The 21777-nt window shown below is 34.4% G+C and overlaps 1 protein-coding gene across 1 annotated transcript in view; it reads left to right on the plus strand.

Moving 5' to 3' along the window:
- Window positions 1-21777, plus strand: part of XPO4 (exportin 4) — a 119087-nt gene that overhangs the window by 15728 nt on the left and 81582 nt on the right. The window contains exons 2-3 of the mRNA XM_051986606.1: window positions 16051-16156; window positions 21296-21437. Coding sequence (XP_051842566.1) covers window positions 16051-16156; window positions 21296-21437 — 248 coding nt within the window. The remainder of the gene's footprint in view (window positions 1-16050; window positions 16157-21295; window positions 21438-21777) is intronic.

Here is a 21777-nt window from a genome sequence, read left to right on the forward strand (position 1 = left end):
CTTGAATCCATAGCCACCTTATCATGTCAACAATTACTTTTTGCTAAACCTCAGCTTTGGATCCCTCCTGCTGTTTGCTTACTTGCTCCTAAACGTGAGCTGTTCAGTAAGGTGAAGAAAGGCACACAACTGTTTTTATTAGGTCCACTGCAAAGGGCTCAACTGGGCCCTCATTGCTGCTCAGGTACAATAATACCCTCCTTATTTTTCTTTTTCCTGTAAAATATTTTTCTGAAGCCATTTGCCATGAACTCCCACTTATTCTTTTCCTCATACACCTTCTATCACTCTTTCCTCTTTCACCCCTGTTTCCCTATCCTTCTTCCTGTTCTTTTTGTTTGTTTGTTTGTTTGCTGAGGCAATTGGGGTCCCACAACTAGGAAATGTTAAATGGCTGAGACTAGATTTGAATTCAGATCCTCCTGATTTCAGGGCTGGTGCTCTATGCATTATATCATCTAATTGCCCCCTTCCTGTTCAAGGAATCACATTCCATCCCATCTCCTACAGCAGATGTCTTCTATCATCCTCACTTTATCACTTATCTGCAGTCCCTCCCTTCTTATTGGCTTCTTTTCTGCAAATGTATCCATGTCTCCCTCATCCTTAAAAAAACCCTGATTCTCAATAACTTACTTTATATCTCTTTTGCCATTTGCAGCTAAACTCAAATTGCAGCTCTCTATAATAAACACTTCCACTTTTTCTTCAATTTTTTATAATCTGAACAAATCTTGTTATTCCACTGAAATTGGTCTCTCTAAATCAGGGGTCTTCAAACTTTTTAAATTGGGGGCCAGTTCACTGTCCCTCAGACTGATGGAGGGCCGGACTACAGTAAAAACAAACACTTTGTTTTGTGGGCCTTTAAATAAAATAAAATAAAATAAAGAAACTTCATAGTCCTGGGTAAGGGGGATAATTGTCTTCAGCTGCCACATCTGGCTCACTGCCGTAGTTTGAGGACCCCTGAATGATTTCTTAGTTGCCAAATCCAGTGATTTTTTTCCCCTCAAACTTTTCTCCTTTATTTCTCTGCAGCCTTTGACACAATTGATCTCTCTTTTTGACACATTATTTCCCTATGTTTTTGGTACCCTTTTCTCTACTTGTTCCTATCTGACCACTCTTCAGTCTTCTTTGCCAAATAATTATCCAGATAACAGCCTTTAACCAAAAAGTTAAAGAATCTTAGGTTTTCCTTCTGTACTACTTCACTTGGTGATATCATCAACTCCTGTGGATTTAAATACCATCTTTATGTTACTGATTCTCAGATTTACTTATCCAACAAACTTGCTTATCAGACATTTTAAATTTGACACCCAGTAGACATCTTAAATTGAACAATTCTAAAATAGAACTCATCTTTTCCCCTAAATCCTTCCTTACCTCTTTCTCTACTATAGAGAGTAACATCAGCTTCCTAAACCCTTAGGTTCACAAGCCTAGGAATTATCTTTACCATCTCTCAACCCCCCATATCTGTGATTGGTACTGAATTGTATATGATACTTTGTGACTCCATGGATCATAGCCAGCCATGCCTTTCTGTCCTCCACTATCTTTTGAAGTCTGACCAACCTCATGTTCATTGACACTCATAATACTATCCATCTTATCCTCTGACTTTCCTTTTCCTTTTACCTTCAGTCTTTTTACTATCAATCTTTTCCACTAAGTCTTGTCTTCTCATTATGTAGCCACAGTATTTAAGTTTTGGCTTAAGTATTTAACCTTGAAATGAACATTCTGAATTAATTTCTTTAAATATTAATTTTGACTTTCTTGTTATCCAAAGGACTCTCAAAAGTATTCTACAATATTACAATTTCAAAGTGTTGATTCTATAGTCCAGTTCTCAGTCATAATTGGTCCCTCTCCTCCCCTGAGGCAATTGGGGTTAAGTGACTTGCCCAGGATCACACAGCTAGGAGGTGTTAAGTGTCTGAGGTCAGATTTGAACTCAGGTATTCCTGACTTCAGGGCTGGTGCTCTATCCGCTATGCCACCTAGCTACCCCTAAATCACAATTACTAATAGAAAGACCATGACTATATGGACCTTTATTGGCAAGCTAATAGCTCTTGTTTTTTAGTATGCTGTGCAGATTTGCCATAGCTTTTAAAAAAACATTTTTTATAACTATTTCCTTAATAATTCTTTGCAATTTATTTTTTTCTTTTAAAAACTTTATTCTGAGAAGACTTCACAAGATTACCAAAGGGGTCTGTGAACCAAAAAAGATTAAGGACTCTGGCTTAACTAAAGAGACAGAGGGAAAAAGAGAAGAAAAAAGAAGAAAAACTGCTATGCATCAGAATGAGGAGAGTCCACTACTGCTCAGGCCCCCTTCCCTTGTTTGGTTGTTGCTTAGGTTGTGCTTAATCTCTGCTTTGTTTCATTTTTCCTCCTCTACTCCAAATTTCAGGCTGCCACCAGCCAGATAAATGACCCCTTCCACCAAGGACCTGTCACATTTATTTCTGGAAACTTTATGGGGCTGAAAACCTTTCTGAGAGATGTCATGCTTCAGAGGTAGACTATGAACTTAGTAGTTTGAAAAGAAACTATCTAAGAAGTAGAAAGAGAACCAGAAAAGAGTAGTGGCACAAGCTATAGGAGGAAAGAGTATTCAAGAAGGGGATCGTGAGAGCAGTGGGGTGATATGGTCAGGAATGTGCCTATGGAAAATGTGCCCCTCTTTTTGAGGTCCGGTAGGTGGAGCAAAAACCTTTCCCCCACCAAACCTTTATTTAGAAGAAGCTCAGAGGACTACTCACAGCCCAACCTTTTCCCACTAAATTCCCTTGAATTCTGCCCTACCGTCAAGTTTCTACCTATACAAGTCTGACTCTTCCCCCTTTTGCCTCTATTGAGAATGAGAGAAGAACAAAACCCGTTTTATAAAGGTTTAGTCAAGAAAACAAATTTACATATTGGTCTTGCATGGGACAGTATCCACCACAAAAACAGATTGTCAGAGTAAGAAAAAGCAAAAAGTAGTTTATTACGATCTCTTGAGAAAGATGTTTGTCAGTAAAAGAAGTGCAAAGTAAGAAGTGTTGGGAAAACTAGAGGAGATAAACTCCTGGTACTGGTTTTTTTTTTTTTTTTTAGCTAAAGCTTTACTTATTATAAAATCTTAAGTCACAATTAAGTTATAGTTTAAGTTTACATTCCCATGAGAGGTTTTTACTCAGTTTATCCCACACATTCCCTCTTCTTTATTATCCTTTGAAAACCTTTCACACTATTCTTTTTCCTTTTCAAAACACATGCATAGATGATTTTCAGCATTCATCTTTGCAAAACCTTGTGTTCCAAATTTTTTCCCTTCCTTCCCCTCATCTCCTCCTAGACAGCAAGTAATCTAATATATGTTAAACATGTGCAATTCTTCTATACATATTTCCACAATTACTGTGCTTCATAAGAAAAATCAGATTAAAAAGGGAAAAAAAAAGTACAAGTAAACAACAGCAAAAAGAGTGAAAATACTATGTTGTGATTCACACTCAATTCCCCAAAGTCTTCTCTCTGGATGCAGATGACTCTCTTCATGACAAATCTGTTAGAACTGGCCTGAATCATCTCATTGTGGAAAAAAGAGCCATGTCTATCAGAATTGATCATCACAATCTTGCTGTTGCTGTGTTCTCCTGGTTCTGCTCACTTCATTTAGCATCAATTCATGTAAATCGTCCAAGCTTTTGATAGAACAGTAATATTCTATAACATTCATATACCATAACTTATTTAGCCATTCCTAAACTGATGGGCATCTACTCAGAGGAGAGTGATTGAAAAGAGTGATTCTTCAGGTCAAAAAAGAAGAAGATACACTCCTTTTAATTTGGAAAAAATTAAAGATTTGAAAAAGGGTTGCACTCTTTATGGGGCTACATCCTCTTATGTTAAGCTGTTACTAGACAATTTGTCTTATGAAATCTTACCCCTGAATGATTGGAAATCCATATCTAGGACATGTTTAGAACCTGGACAAAATTTATTGTGGCTTTCGGAGTATCATGAATTATGTAGGATGCAAGCCCAACACAACAGGCAAACAGGAGCTAATGTACAAATAGCTTTTGACCAACTAGCTGGTGAAAGTATGGAGCGAATTCAGAACATATTTATTACCCCATACCAGTGTATGAGCAAATTTCTAAGGCTGCAATAAAAGCTTGGGGTTCCCTCCCAGGACAAAAAGATCAAGGGGAAGCTTTCACAAAAATAGAACAAGGTCCCAGTGAACTTTTTGTAGATTTTGTGGGGTGTTTGCAAACAGCTGTAAATAAGAACCATTGGAAATAATGCTGCCACAGAAATAATGACTAGACATTTGGCTAAGGAAAATGCCAATGAGGCTTGCAAAAAAATTATCTGGGAACTAGACAAAGATGCTTCTTTAGAGGAGATCATAAGATGGTGCCACAGTGGACACAAATACTTATTATGCCCAGACTCTGATGAACATGGAAAGACAGGGTCCCTCTTGGCAAGAGACTTCTAGAGAAACTCGTCGATGTTTTCAGTGTGGAAAAGTTGGACATTTGAGAGCCCAATGCAGATATGGAGATAGAATGAAAGGGTAAGAGAAAACCTAAAACCCCATGTCTAAAATGCAACCGAGGCTTTCACTGGGCTTCTGAATGTATATTGATCCAGAGAAATGAGAGGCAGGGCCTAGCCCCAAGATATCAATCAAAAGATACACCCAGAGTCTTTAAAAGATCAGAACTCTGATGTGATCAGTCAGCCTAAAAATAATCACATGGCCTGCAGGAAGAGATTACAGTTGGGGAGAATACAGGCCTTTTAACCCAACAGTGCAGTGTCCAGTGCAAACAGCTCCAATGTAATTACCAGATGATGAGGAGAAATCCCAAAAGTAGTAAATAGAAGGTAATTAGATAGGTTAACTGCTTGGGAAAGAGGGTTTGCTTGTATTTCTACAGATAGAGAAGGAATCAAATGGGTGCCAACGAGCCGTATTCACCTTGTCCATCAGAGAGAAACAAAAGCAGGAAAACTTCAAAACAAAGGAGAAGATTTAAGAAACATCTGACACTGAAAGAGTATGGCTAACAATGAGATTGTTAAAATAACTTTAAAATCTTCAGGAATCATTGGATTCCCTAACACAAGATGAACAAAAACCAGCAGGAATCATTGGATTCCTTGAGATGAAAAATTGTTAAGGAGACTATTGTAACAATTCAAAGCTTATAGGAATTTTTAGATTCTTGGCACATGAAATAATGGACAATGGATTGTGGACATGTATAAATTCTCATGTTGATTCATGTTATTTGTTACATTACTACTAGCCTGTGTTATATTGCTTGTGCTTATGTAATCTATGTAATTATGTGTAATACCTCCCATATTGATGAATTTATGTATACCTGTTTTAAGAGTGAGCCCCTTCAGAAAACCCGCTAATCTGATTTGATTTCCCATTTCTTTTGGTGTTTTCATCTCCTTGCCTGAGATGTCAGGGAGGGTGTGTAACTACCTTCTTTTTATGGTGTTTTCACTTCTTTTTTGAGCAGTCAGGGAAGGCATGATCACCTTCTTTTTTGGGGTTCTCACCTCCTTGAAAAGTCAAGGAGGTCATGACTACCTATGTATTAAATCAAAAGAAAGCGGGAGATGTTAAGAATCCTAGTGTTAATTCAATGGAATTGATGCAATGCTTATTGGTTCACGCCTTAGAGTGAATCCTTATAAAATGATGTCAGTTGCCTAATTTAGCATGGTACTTAGCAAATCCTCTAGCTCACTAATGTATTTAAGTACTCATTGGAGTTCACACTTTTGGGAGATTCACAAGCCAGAAACCCATAATCCCACTCTCTCGGAGGAGGAGTCAACTTTTTACACCAAGCAAAAAAGAGCTTCAGTGAGCCAGTCAGTCAGTTCAGAAGAAGCCCACTCTTGGAGGTGAAGTCAGATTCATTCCATTTTTCACCTTTGTGCTGTCTGGAGGCTGAAGGACAAACCTTTGGATTTGGAGACATTCAGAGGGAGCTCTTGGAACCAAGCAGAGAGATAGGCTCTAAGAAAAACTAACTGAGCTATTTGGAGGAAGCAATAAAAGATCTGAACTTTTAACACCTGGCTGCATTTAGGATGATTATTGATTTGAACTGAAACTAAGACTGCTTCCAGAAAACCTCCCCAAGATACCTGATCCCAGAGAGAACCACTATATTATATTAAAGAAGAATACCACAACTCAGTTTCCAGTTTCTTGCCATTACAAAAAGGGCTGCCACAAACATTTTTACATATGTCTCACACCATTCTTGATATGTTTTCTCAATTATCTTTTTCTCAATCTCTAATACCTCTGGAGCTGATTCGTCTTTTTTCTCTACGGGGGTCCATCCATATCTAACTGGACTTCCCTCTCTAGGTTGCTCAATCTTTCTAATGTGGAACTCTTAGTCTCATGTTCTATTTAATAGTTAATTTTACCTATAAAACCTACTTGTGGGCCATCCCATGGTTGTCACTCTCCTCTAGATCAGCTCACCACAGCTTCCTGTTGTGTGATGTCTTTTCCCTTCCTCCACCACATGTAGTATCTCTCCTAACTGTACTATGCTTTCTGACCCCACTTCTCTTTACAGTCAACTAACTCTTTTAGGTGCTTAGTCCCATTTTAGCCTGGTACCTAAGGGCAAGCCCCAACCTTACAGGGTACTCCCTTTGTTCTGAAAAGTTGTTGAGTTCCATCAAGGAACTTAGAAAAGCCTTTTCCTTGCTAACTATATGCTCTCTCAATTATGTATCAAATCCAGTGCCTGTGTCCTTTGGTTAGTAATTATTTTGACCCTGACCTAGAGTCTAATGAGCCTATTCTGCATACAAATTAGGGTTCTGTATCCCCAACTCCCATCTGGGGCCATATATCACCTCAACCATTTGTGTCCCTAATAATTAGAGTAGGTAATCTTTTGCAAATTAAAATGTCTGTCCTGAAAGTTAGCAACAACAAAAGTGCTAAAAGAAACAGATATATGCATCTAGCAATGGATAGATGAGTAGGCCAAATACTCATTTATTTAGGATATAATGATCACATTTTCAGTTAGGAAACTGCAATCTTTTACATCTATTGAAAACTTACCCTGATTGTAGAAATTTGCTTATAAAAGGAAAAAACAGGGATGTGATTATAATCAAAAACTGGTCCTTCAGGCCTCAGTTTGAAAGCACATATATAATAGGATAAAGCATGCTTAGCTAATTGTATGTAATAACAATTCCATCTTATAGCCAGACTCAGGAATAATAAGGTAGTTCTTATTCAAAGGAATACCATTGGGAAACTGAGTCAGAAGGCTCCCATCTTGTGGAGGCCAAGGTTGTCCTCCTAACTCTTGCCCAAATATTAATCTATCTGTAACAATTCAGAATCACATTCTGTGAGTACCTTCTGGCATCTTCCTTTAAAATGGTGGATTACTGACTTGATGATCCATCAGACAATCACACCTAAATTCAAAACTCCATATAATATCAGCTACAGTCCCAAGAGATTTTCTCTCAAATAACAAGTCTCATTGATCACAGTTTCAGGTGAATTTAGGTCTCAAGGATCACATAGCCTAAATAAGTATTGACTCTACATACATAGAGTATGAGCTTTCATAAGAGATTCATCCTAGTAAGTTCACAGCTTATCTTCATATCTAAGTAGATAGGTTTTTGACTCAACATTACACAAATCATTTTACTTTATTGAGCATCTACTCAATAACTAGTCTAAAATTGAACATGTTATTAACCATAGACATAGACCACTGTTCTCAGAATCCCCTAATCAATGGGAACGGCTTTAAAATGACTCAATACAACCAATTAAAACACATAGAGTATAGAATATCTTAATTTCACATTAAAAAATCCTATCAGAATTAACATTAATAATTTCTTCATCCTAAAAAATGTTAAGTCAATTTCCTTCAATAGAGGAGTCCCTATAAAATATAAGTATTTTATTACGTATATTATATATAATTACATATATTATATATAAAATAGAAGTATTATATTAACAATATCAGTATTGTTAAAATTCTTCTAAGCACAAACATTCCCACTTTCCACCAAAATATTCCTAAATCCAAAGTCAATTTTAGGTTATATATTTTCTTTTTGCTGGGGGGGGGGGGAGGGGAGGGGAGAAGCTGAGGGAATTGGGGTTAAGTGACTTGCCCAGAATCACACAGCTAGGAAATGTTTAGTGTCTGAGACCAGATTTGAACTTGGATCCTCCTGACTTGAGGACTGGTGCTCTATCCACTGCACTACTTAGCTGCCTCCTATAGACTGTCCTTTAACAGTCCATTCTTGAAGTTCCTCCATAGGCTCTTTTAAGCCTGGTTCTCTTAGCCTCCAGATTACAGTCTCAGTTATCTTTACCTTCTGGTAATATCCTTCCTACCCTGCTTCTTCCAGTACTCCTGGAATTGCAAACTCCAAAGATATTGCCTGGGTCAATAATCCTTGCTTTCTACAGGCTAAAAAGGAATGAGGACGTGGCCAGTATATAATTTCTTAAAAACTTACTCTTTGTTTCAAAAGAGAGTATTTCCCTTTTTTCCCCCTCCCAAATAAAAGTAAACCAAACATCTCATATGGGCAAAGTCCCAGATCACTTCTGGGAACGGTTCTAATTCTTTAATAGAGTAATGGGCAAACATTTAGTCCAAGGCAGTTTAGTCTCTAACATCAATTTAGTTATCAGTGTCATAAAAATCTGATTCATTCTTTCCACTTTCCCAGGTGAGAGCAGATGCATGTAATTGCCATTTAATTTGCAATCCCTATTATTTCTCATAAAACCTAAGGAGTAAAATATGTTTCTTTATCAGAATAATATTCTCTACCAATCCATACTTAGGTTCAATTTGTTCCAATGTTATTCCACTAATCTCTCTTAAAGCAGCAGAGCTCAGGGGAAAACTTCCACCCATCCCTTATATCTCAGTTTCCCCACTGGTGTCATTTCATTAAAAGCTAACTTAAATGTTTTGGAGCCGGGCTCCTTCCCTCTGGAGGGATACCTTCTCAATACCTTCTTATTTATCTTTAGACATATTACACATCTTTCAGATACAATTTATTCTGCAATTACACATATCCCTACATGCCAAATTTTCTTGCTTTTACAAAGAAAAAAGCAAGACTAATCTTAAAAGATTCAGAATATCTAAATAACTTTGGATGAAATTTCACAAAATGTATACAACATATCCAGTTGGGCTGAAAAAATGTTAAAGCACAGCTCATACAATTTTTACAAATTGCCCAATATACAATTTAATTAGAAGATACAGACATGTGACCTGGTTCTTACCAGAGAACCAAAATTTTAAATTTAAAATCAAATCAAATACAGATTGAAATTTCTAATGCCAGTACTTCAATAAAAGTGCACACATATTTAAAAAATCTTATACCAGAGTAAAACAAGTGAACAAGTTTAGCATGTGATAGGTTAATAGTAATTATCTCAAACAATTTTAGAATTAGAATTCACTCAGCCCTCAAATTTAAGTTGGCTGAAAACTGCCCTTTCAAATCTATCCACATGACATGCATACATGTGTATACACACACACACACACACACACACACACACACACACACACCGTCCTTTTCACCCTTTTCTAAATCAAACTACTATACCTTGGAGTAGAAGTGAGGAGGAGAGTTTGGGAGCTGAAGCCTTAGGAGCTGTAGCCAGCATTGAAGGCTTTTTTGAATTTAGGTTATCTGCCCAAACAAAACAACAGAATTTTCCTATACATTTTGGTACTTACTCCCAATTCTTCCTAAAGAGCTGTCTTCCAGGGACTCTAGCTAGGTTTAAAGTTAAACTACCTTTCTTTCCCAGAGTTCACAGTATCTTACCCAGAGGACTCATCCAATCGTACCATAGGAAAATCCTTATGGACTAGAATTGCCTAGGTAGCCTTTTACAGACTTCAATGTCTAAATTCTCCCAATCCCAATTCCAGTCACCCATGCAGCTCACTAGTTACTTGGTAGAGGAAAGCTCTTGTACTGATAGTCGTCTTCCTCCCCTCTCCCCCACAATTCTTATTCATCTGGGTTGTACACAACTCACCTGAGTGATTTCAAACCTTTCTCATCTGACTTATCATTTGGGCTGAATTAATCCTTTATCTTTACTAGCCTACTTCGGTTTTTGCTTTCTTTGAGTGTCTCTCTTCGAGAGTTTACCTGATCAGAGTGGGGAATTCCTGAGCCAAGTTCAAGAACCAATGGAGAACTCTCTGGAGGGTGACTGCCCAAGGATTCAGTACAAGAGAGATCTCTCACAAATAGGAGATATCCTGGATGGGTCCCCAAACTGTGTGGGACAGTATCAACCACAAAAACAGTCAGATTTTCAGAGTATGAAAAAATTAAAAAGGGATTTATTACAATTTCTCAAGAAAGGGCATTTCTAATCTGACAAAAGTGTTTGCCAGTAAAAGGAATACAAAGTAAAAACTGCAAAATACCAGATTAAATAGCCTGAACGAGGAACCTCCCTCACCTCCCCAGCCTTTTCTCCTGTTGCTTGGGGAGTCTGGGATTACATTTTAATTGTGAAAAATTATCCTAGAAATAAAAGAATAAATTGCCTTTAAAAGAGGTTCTTAAATGCTAATAAGAGATGGTGGGAAACAGGAGAGGATGAACACTTGTAACTTTTTATTTTTTAGCTATAACTCTACTTGTTATTACATAGTCTCAAATCACAATTAAGGTATATTTTAAGGCTATATTCCCATGAGAGTGTCTTCACTCAGTTTATCCCATGTAGTCTTATCTAAAAAGTGTGTGCACAATGCTGCATGCACATGTACATCTATGTCTGTGAGTCTTTCACCTCTCTCTTAGGATGATGTGTATAATTTCTCCTAACTTTTCTTTCTCTCTTTTCTTTCTCCTCTATTCCTTTTTGCTTCTGTTTCCATTCTTTTAAAACCATGAAGACATTCCCAAACCTTCTAACTGATTAGATTCCTATTGTGACTTCTTTTGTTGGGGTTCAGATGGGACTTGTATCATCTCATATTTTGATATAAGCAATTTACCCTTGTGTAGTCCCTTGTGATTTTTTTTTTAATGTTTCTTTTAATTCCTGAATTTAAACTTGAATTTCTTTGTTGTTCTGGCCTTTTTATCAGGAATGCTTAGAAGTCTTCTTTCATTAAAGTTCCATTTTTTTCTCTTTGTGTGATTACAAATTATATGCTGTTTTACTGGGTAAATTTTTCTTGGCTGTAAGGCTTTTGTCTTCTTTAGAATAGGGGCCGCTGATTCTACTGTGGCTATTCTGTTCATGAATTCTTTCTTTCTGTTTGCCACATATATATATATATATATATATATTTAACCTGAACGCTCTGGATTTTGGCTTATGTGTTCTGGAGAGTTTTCATTTTGGTTCTTTGAAAATGTGATGAGCTAATTCCTTCTATTTCTTTTCTGGTTAGTCTGATTTTTAAAGTATAATGTCCAGGTTTTTCTTTATTTTGTTTTGGTCCTGGTTTTTGGGATGTATAACAGATATAACAAGACCATTGATATACGTCAAAAAATGTGTGCTAATTATGTATACTTAGCTAGTCACCTCTGTTGGGATGGGTGGGTCATGCTTCCTCATCATTCTCCTGGAATTATTTAGTAATTACATTGATCACAATTCTGAAAAGTGTTTCAAAGTTGCTTGTCTTTACAATGTTGTTAAATTGTTCCTCTGGTTCTAAGTTCACTCTAATAATAACAACAGTAATTTTACAAATGTCATCTCGTTTGATTTCACAACATGGAATCTGAGGCAGTCTTTAAATGACTTGCTTTAGGGTCACATAAAGGTAGGATTTGAATTCTGGTCTTTGTGATGCCAAGTTCAGGAGTCTCTGGATTACATCATAGGAGTCTTTCCAGTTTTTCTCTGAAATTGTCCTTTGGGTAAGAGTGTACATATTTGAGAAATATATGTAGGGGTGAAGGATATATATAAAGAACTACACCCATAGGAAATTATATTATGTGATTACATGTGGTAGGGCACACACATGAGAATGCTGTGGTCAGAACAAGGAGAATAACTGCATATCTTAAATTCTGATATCTGATGATACCTTGCTTTTACTAGGTCTGCTTGTTTCATTTGTGGATTTTATTCTTCTAGTCTTGTGGTCAATAACAAGTGTGGTTCAACTGGGCATACAGTTACAGTTTCACTCTTGTTTCTAGATGCTACCTTGCACTATGTGCTGAGATACTAAAGTGCTTAGCTGCTAAGATGCCTCTTCTCCAGAAAACAAGTTAAACCAATATAGATGTTGTCTTAGAACTCAGTGGCTTAGACTTCAGCTCTCTGAAGAAGATAGGCCGTGTACATACTCAGAATCAAACTAAGGAAAATACTTAGGCACCTTTCTTCTTGTAAGAATTGGGAGTATGAGAAATAAAAGTACATTTTAATATACAACGGCAGTAGCAGTTTCCTGTAGAAAAGTCACACTTGGAGCACAGAAGCAGTCTTTTACTTCCTTTCTCAAAATTCAAGTCTTTCTTCTATGTTCCCATTGGCTGGAATTACAGAGGTTACAGCCCATCTGGAACACCTAATCCCTTGTTATAGGTGTGAATCCTCATCCCAATTATATTACATCTTCCCTTGGTGGTCAACTTATTTGGATGTAGTTCAATCCTTTCCCTGATTTGACTAGGTACTATAAAAGTTGATAGCCTTTCTGAAGAGTCTTAATTCCCCCACATGAGTTTCCATCTCTGATTACATCTTCCTCTCAAGTGAGTGTAAGTCCTCTAATTACATTTTCCCTCCATAAATTTTTGTTTCCTTTTTCTGTGTTAACCTAGCTTCCATTTCTTAGGCTTCAATTTCATTTGTCTGTTTTAAGTTTAATAACTCTGTGGAAACTAAACACTCATCCTGTTTTCACAGGAAGTTGTGCAGTTAGCAGAATCTTATCACTGAGAATTATTGTGGAGTGGGGAATGGAGAGGTGTTTCCTCCCAAGGGGGTCTTCAGCTTCAGAAGCTATACTCTTTGAGAACATACTAACCAACCAGATAGGTTATGTCTGCAGAGGTTTAATCCATTTTCAAATCTCTGATGTCTGAGAATGAACATCCATCTATTGTCCCAGATAGTCATTTGATTTAGAGTTAGAAGTTCCTTGTAATTTGAGTTACTTTCTGATTGCTAATTTGCACTGCTTCAATATTCTTTTAAAAGTCTGTCTACCTCACCTATCTAGGGCTATTTGAGTTGCAGGAGAGACATGATCTTCCTTACTTTCCCCCAAGGTTCTTATACTCCCATTTAACAGGAAGAGTAGGAACAAAATAGGCCAGATCAGCCTATTCTCCCCTACAATGCTTTGTTTTTTGAGAAGTCAGAGAAGTAGGAGGAGGAAGTACTAGAGAAATAAAGTCCTTATAAAGTAGTACAATCAAGTGGAAAATACTGATATGTCTGTACTGAGCTCCTTCCATTAATCAGGCTTACATGGTTCTTCCCTCAATCAGAAGGAGCGATGAGATATGAATGCCAAGGCCAATTTGATCTTTCTAGATGATAAGTTTCCCTAGAGTAGTAATTGAGAAGTTGGAGAAGTCCCAAAGTACTACAGTCCAGCAGGAAATAAGAGAAATTTTTCCTGTTGAACATATGTACAAGCCAGCAGAAGAGATAAAGCAGTTTATTGAAGTTGAAAGCAAAGTATAACTCCCTAGGGAGTTAGAAAAGTATTTGTGAATGTTGGAGAAGTCACCTTATGATGATCAAAAATTCTAATACAGTGTGAAGCAGTTAGTAACTTGTAATCAGCGTATTTTATTTTAATTTAAAATACTCTTTCATTTGAGTAGATTCTCCTTACCTTTTGAGTAATTTGATTTATTGAATTAGACTTAAATATTCAGTTATTTCGATAATTTTAGAGTGCTTATCTCAATATCTTTTGAATATATATTTCATTAAATACTTTTCAGACTTAATAGTTTTCAGTTTGTACAGATGATAACTTCTTCTCTGTTGAATTTCTAAAACCATTTTAGACTTTTAAAACAAATTATAAGGAATGATAGGGGCAGTTAGGTGGCACAGTGGATAGAGCACTGGTCTTAGAGTTATGAGTTTAAATCCAGACTCAGACACTCAATTACTGTATCACTCTGGTCAAGTCACTTAATCCTTAGTTCCTTATCTATAAAATGACATGGAGAAAGGAAGTGGCTTGCCATTCCAATATCTCTGCCAAGAAAATTCTAAAACGCGATTAGTAAGAGTCAGTCAGACACTGCTGTAATGACTGAACAGCAACAATAAAGAATAATAGATTTTCTTTTTTATTTTGCTAATTGAAAGAAAGAGGGAAGAAAAAATTTGATTTAGTTTTGACTTATTTATTGGTAATTTTTGAGAGACTAATGTAAATTCTTTAAATATCCTTTGCGATATTGCTTTGATGGCTTAATTTTGTTATAACCATAGTTATCTAATTCAGACTGTTAGCTCTTAGAAAGAGGGAGTCATCGGTTATATAGTTTTGTGTAGTTGTACACATCACATTGTCACACATAGTTATGTACTTAGTAGTGTTTTAATTATGAAGATGATTCTGAGAGAGGATGTAGATAATGTAGAATGATTTTATCTTTATAATCTAGAATTGATGCACTTCATTTGATTTAATGCCCAAACAGTATATTGAGTAAAAATAAAAGTTTTTCTCTTTGTTAGTTTCATATGGATCAGGAAATAGCATGTTACTAACGTATAACTAACATGAAATGTACTTAATGGATTCACATAGCAACTTTTTTATAAATAGAAAGTATGGCATTTTACTGGTAAAGCTTGTTTTACTTTTGTTGTTGTTTGATACCTGAATTTTAAAAGATGAAACCTAGAGGGTGCTCTATCACTATAAATTACAGCAGAAATTAGTTTTCTAGCCTAGTTTTTTTCCTAACCTAAGATCCTTAAATCCAAAAGTTCAATTAGTCTTTTATTTATTGACTGTAATTGAATGTGTGAGTACTTAGATACTAATAAGTAATTTATTCTCTTAAGAATATTAGCTAGTTTATAAAAAATGTTTTAAATTTTTTTGCATTTGTTTTAAAATATGTCTCGATTTAAGAATGTGTTCTGTATTTTCTGTCAGATGATTTGAACTTACTTCCTCCTTAACATTATTGTTAGAATGATGAAAGTTTCATGGTTCCCTCCCATTTTTTTCTTCCCCTTCTAAAGAATTTCTTTTGTTTTATTCAGTGGAACTTAACTAAAGACACCAGTTTTTTTCTTGAGTAATTTTCATACTTGTACACAGCCTAATCAAGGCATATTGTAGGAATAAATGTTATTGAGGTGACACACTTAAGAATAATTTAGTCTTACATTTTTAAAAAATGTTGAATTTATTAGTCTAAATTTTTGGCTGATTAATTCCTTATCCTGAATAAGCATTCATTAAATGGCAACATTTAATCATATCTCTAATGTTATTCTATAGTTACTTAATTTAGTTATAGTTTAGTAATATGGTTACTTTGATTTTTCTAAAGTTTCATAATTAATTACATAGTTAATTATGGCTACTTAATCTTTGAAATATATGTTGTTTGAATTATCTGGGGAAACTTTTATTTTCTGGTCAAAAAATGTGTTCCATGAAATTAATGTTTGTGTTCTTGAAAGTTATTTATTCTTGTTCAGGTTGAAAATTCATTCTGTGGTAATATATTGGATTAAAAGCCCATTTTCAGCTAATTTGTTGTCTTTGAGGTTGTTATTGGTAGAAAATGCTCAATTGAACATTACTAAAATTTTTTGCCATTGTTGTGAAACTTTTCTTTGATAATATGAAGGTGAGATAGTATTCATAAGGTATTCTAAGGAGCAGTATGTTTGAACTTAAAAATTAGACATATCTAAGTAGGTTTTTTTGTTTTTTGTTTTAAATTAAGGCACCACCTTCTATGGTCAATAATGAACAACGCCAGCATGCAGAACATATATTCTTATCATTTAGGAAATCAAAATCACCTTTTGCAGTTTGCAAGCATATCCTGGGTAAGTGTTAACATAATTTTTGTTGCATTAGCTTAGTAGTTTTATATTGCTTAAAAAAGATTATTGCTGTTTATACAGCTTAATTTTTAAAAATATTTATTTGTAATACTTGAGCTTTTACATTAATTGTACTAAAGTGAATTTTAAAAGGTATTTCTCAGAGCAAAAAAGAAACTATTATTTTCAAGTATGAATTTATCTGTTTAAAACATATTTTAAGGTCAAAGACCTCTTTAAAAGTAGAACATGAGAATTGAATTTACTTTTAAAAAACATTGATGTGTTCATCATTTCTGTTATTCAATTCTTTTCAACTATATGACATCAACTCTCAAAGGAAAAATAGGCAGCCCAATATAGTGGACCTTGGAGTCAGAGTGATATTAGTGAAAGCCCCTCCTTTGACACATGCTTCTTTGTGATCCAAGCCCCTTTCCCACTCTAAATCTAAGATCCCTTATATGAAATAATTTAAATTCTCTATGCCCCAGGCAATTCTTTAAATAACCCAAGTTGCAAAATTGTTGCTTATCTATGACTTGGGGATGTTTCCTCCTGTGTAGTTAGTTTCCTATGTGCATGGAATTACTGGCCCTGGAGGACAGGGAAAAACTCTCAAAGGAAAAGGTCTGTGTTGGTTCCATAACACTTTTTAAATGTGACTGAGAAATAAATGAATGGATAGCACGTGAGACAGAAACAAGTTAATATTTTGAAATGATTATTTTAAAAATAAACATCACTTTTTTAAGACTTTTATGGAAGTTTCTACTCAAAATACTTTGATTATAACATATACATTAAAAATCTTATATATTGAACTTCAAAATTATAAAACTGCCTCTTTCACTGGCACTGTTTACTAATAAGGGCCATAGTAGAGCTTTTGTTTCCTTTTGTTTATTTTTTACACAGACTTTGCTTTTGATAATTTAACCTCTTTTTATTTGACAGTCCAAAGTTTTATTTGAGGTTCGTAACACTTGATTATTCAGTCACATAGGAAGTAAATTTTAGGATGAACTGCTGATTTTTATTCCCCTATGCCTTTAGTAAGTTTGTATTAAGTAGAAAACTCATTTTTGTTGTTGCCTTATGCTGTGAGTAAAGATCATATTCTCAATAAATTTATTTCTCTGTAAATAATTGTGTAGTCATTCAACTTACTTTTCTACTTTGAGATTTCAATTTCTTTTAAAAGAAGAGAACACTTTTGCATAGTTTGTGTTTTTAGGACCCAAAGTGGTAAGGATAGGTCAGTTAACTCACTTCTGAATAGACAGGCCAGTTTTTAAAACTAAGATGAAATATTTATATTTTTTGAACGAATAATTTTGTACACAGGGATGGTTTAGATCTGATATGACAAACTGGCTCTGACTGTTTCTAATATTTCCATAGAAAATTAAAAGAAACTAAACCTCAAGGTAAACAAATTTAAAAGAATTCTACTTTCTTTTCTACCTCTTGACATGCATTAGGTTAGCATTGATAGATTTCAGAAAATCATTGTGATTAAAAATAATAAATCTAGGGTCCATCTAAATTTGTTCTGAGAACTGGTTATTTTATTTATCTCTTTTGCTGGATGTACACAGCTGGGCTTTCCTGTAGTTTAATTTAGCAGTTCAGGTGATTACTAGTTTATTCTAGATGGTAAATAGAAAAATTTCCAATGTATAAGTTTCACCTTTATGAAGTAATATTAACTTTGTTGCTATTTTAGTTTATTTAAGAATGTATTTTTGACATGGGATAAATTTTTGAAGGAGTAGTAGTGCCAATTCCAACTATACGCCTAGAGTTTTGAATTTGGAATGTTAAAGTAGCAGATTTTACTTTTGAGTGTGTGTATTACCAATAACATCATTAATATACTACAGGTCTTTCTGTTACATTCATGTTTACATATAAACACCACAGACTGTCTTTTACTCAGTTGCCACCAGCAAAGAAGGGTAATTCCTCTAAGAAGACTTCTCATTCAGGTGGCAGTCAATCAGCGAAGCCAGAATTTTCACATTCTTATTCAGGAAATTAATTTTATTTTGTGGGCATCACTTAGGGAGTTTGTTCTAAAATTTTAAAGAAGGAAAAAAAAGAGCCTTGCCCTTCCATTTTATATAACTTAAATTTTTTCTTTCCTCATTTCAGCTTTAAATTTTGCATATTTTTCCATTTTTCTTTATTTCTTTCTCTAGCTCTTATGTTTATGTTTATTTTCTTTCCTCTTTTTCTGTGTGTTTATTTTGGTAAGAAAAAAATCTGAAGATACATGACATTTCAAGTGCTTTTTGACTAAGCAGTGCTAAAGTGTTCTCAGAAAACCCTTTGACTTTTGTTCTTATTGTTAGAAAATACTCAGATGAGTAAAAGGATTTATTTTCTCTAGGTGTTAATTTTTTCTTTTTTAGTAATTTTATATCCATATTCTAGGAAGTATCATTTCTTTTTTACCTTGAAGTAGCCAAAAAAATGAATAAATAAAAAACAATTATAATGGTAAAAATCTTAGATTTCAGAATTTCTGGGAAAAAAATTTAGTAATATTGTCAACAATGAGAATTGGTACTTCATTGGTAAAATTCTTTTAATGAATCATATCTCACCTTTTGTTTCTTTTCTTTTGGTCAATTAAATATATGGGTTATCCCAAAAGTGTTAGTATGATTTTAAGATATTAGAATTTGTGTGTAAGAACTTATTTACTAAATTATTCATTGTCATGTAGAAAAGGGCTTGAGGAATGAGGAACAATTTCTTTATTGGCCAATTTTTTGAGCCTCTTCTATTGAATTGAAAATTTCTTCTCTTAGGGAGAATGAATAATTTTTCATTTTAGAAAATTTAGAGAAAAATGTTTTGGTTTATGATAGTCTTTAAAAGAGATGATTTCATTTTGGTCATAAGTAATGTAACCTTTAAAATGACTTGAAAATAGTTGCTTTTGTCAAACAGTTTGTGTTGCTAGGCAAATGTGAGCACAGCATAGTAAATGGATAAACTTTTTTTTTCTTTTTTTTTTTTTTTTTGCAAGTAGCTAGCTAAGAATTCTCTGAGGACCCCAAACTTCAAAATATCCTTGTATTAGTTGCCAGACGTGTTGCTTGTATTGTAATAGTTATATTATTTATTCTTATCAATAGATTTCTAGAAAGGATTTCTTGAAGTTTATTTTAGATTAATACTTTGGAAAGTTATCCAAGTAGAATTGGTTTTAGAAGGACCATGTGTTCAAAATTTTGGCTTTGGTTTTACTATATACATAGTTCCTAGAAGTAATAATTATATAGGTCCAGGAGTTTGGAAATCTTGATATCATCTGATATCATCTGTTCAAGGAATATGAATGATCATGGTTGTGTTTTGTGACTTATGCTTGCCACTGTAAATGTATTAAATTAAATAGAAAAGTCTGTTGATTTATTACTCATTAAAAAATGCCACTAGATAAGGCAGTTTAGAGGCAAAAGAGAGCATTTTATATTTCATGAAAATCCAAATATATATTTATTTGGGTCCACTCTCACATGCAGTTAATTTTGAAAGAAGATCTGTATTAGCTAAGGAGAAAGTGGTTTTCCTTTATTCATGCCAATGGAGAAATTAACATTTCTTTGGTTATAGTGGCTATGTTGTGGTAGAAGAAGTAAGTGTAAGTTGTTTTACCATGAATAATTGGTAGCAAGAAGTTATTTGAGTTATGGTTGTTGAGGAAGCTCTGTATTTCTCCTTAAATGGATTACATGATATGTAGCTTTTAATTGCCTTCAGTCCACTATGAATTGAGCCTTTATTTCTTCTTTACCAGATCTTTACCCAGTAATTTCTAAGAACTGTCTCTTTTTTTTTCCTTTGAGAGTATTGAGGGATTTATGAATTGTGATTGTAATTTCCATCAGGATTAGAATTGACACTGAGGCTACATTTAATAAGCCAAACTTTAAAAAATAAGATCAGAATTATCTTTTTTTTTTTTTTTTCCCACGTAGCCTTACACAGTACCCAGTGTAGGAGACTTAAGGATAGTTGTTCACTAATGATTAACCTTCTTCCCAGATTTCCATATCTAATCTTGCCAAGACCATTTGTAAGATTTTAGTAATAAGAATTTGAGTAGGAGAAAAACATTGATGTTAACTTTTCAATGTACGTATCTTCAAGATACTTTGGCTCATTCTTTAAAGTACCAATTTTATGTTACAGTTTGTTTTTAATTCTTTAAAGATACTAATGTTCAAATGTCTTGGAAAATTATCTGGAATCTGGCTATGTGGTTTATGTAGCAATTATATTCAGTCTCTTGAGTTTTTCTGTACATTTCTTGACTTTGTTTCTTCCTTTTTGAAATCACATTTAAAAATTATTTATCAGAGCTATTTGGTACGTGGGTCACAGAGAATCTGATGCCTGTTGACACGTCATTTTTTTCCTGTGATCCAATTCTTAGTTCAGAAACTGTAACTTAATAGATAAGGTTGAATTCCTTCAAAGTGTAGAATGGGGATTTTTACTCAGTTTGATCCTCAGAGCAATCAGAAAATTTATAAGAACTTCTCACCTTGTGTAAAAAGTGAATCTTGTTTTTATTTTCTGGGAAAAATAACTTTAATTATGTATTTTTTGAGTGTTTTCTTAGAGATGAGTCATCTTGCTGAAAGAAATCTATATCATTGTAAATTTAGACCTTTTTAACAACATGGCTCATCACGGATGGGAATACTCAAAAGTTCCCCTTTTTTTTGTTTTGTTTTGTTTGTTTAATTATCTTCAAATGTAGTATACTAGTTATACCTGGTGAGAATATCTTAGGAAAATTTCTGATTGCTTTATTTTTTTATTTTTATTTTTATTTTTTAAAGCTGTGTTATTTTTTAGTTCTTCATGCTTTGGAAGTAACAGTTGAAGAGAGGTGAGGAAAGTTTGTGAAAATTGTGATCGTGATTAGCTGCCACCTGCCTGAGGTGTCTTCTGAGAGGAACTAACCTCTTTGTGGTGCTAGAGCAAGGTCACGGGGAAAAAAAAAAAACAGGTAATCATTTTATTCCTTGTCTGAAAAGTTCTGTTTTCAAATCAAGAAATGCACATTGTGGAAGTTCATAACAAGGATCTGAAGAAAATTTTTTATTTTCCTAACAGAAACTAGTAAAGTGGACTATGTCCTTTTTCAAGCTGCCACAGCAATAATGGAAGCAGTTGTTCGAGAATGGATTCTTTTAGAAAAAGGTAGCATCGAGTCACTGCGAACATTCCTTTTAACCTATGTCTTACAAAGGCCTAAGTAAGTACATAGAAGAAATGCCTGTAAAATGTCTTTCGCAATTTTACATGCCTTTGAGAGTGTCTTTTTGTTTAAATTATTGATTATTGTATTATTCCATGTTAAAATTATAAGATTCTTGAAGGCAAATGTTTTTTCCATTTTTTTATGTCTGTAGCTCCAGGGTCTTGGGATGTTGTTGGTGTTTGTTGCATTGAAGACCTTGAGCAAGTCACTTTACCACTCTTTACTTGTTTCTTTGTCTGTAAAATGTGAGTGATAATAGTATGTACCTCTTAAAATTCTGGTGAATATTAAAAGAGGTAATATGTGGGAAGTGCTTTGTAAACCTTAAAGCATT

The sequence above is a fragment of the Antechinus flavipes genome, chromosome 3 (genome assembly GCF_016432865.1).
Source record: "Antechinus flavipes isolate AdamAnt ecotype Samford, QLD, Australia chromosome 3, AdamAnt_v2, whole genome shotgun sequence".
Taxonomy (NCBI): domain Eukaryota; kingdom Metazoa; phylum Chordata; class Mammalia; order Dasyuromorphia; family Dasyuridae; genus Antechinus; species Antechinus flavipes.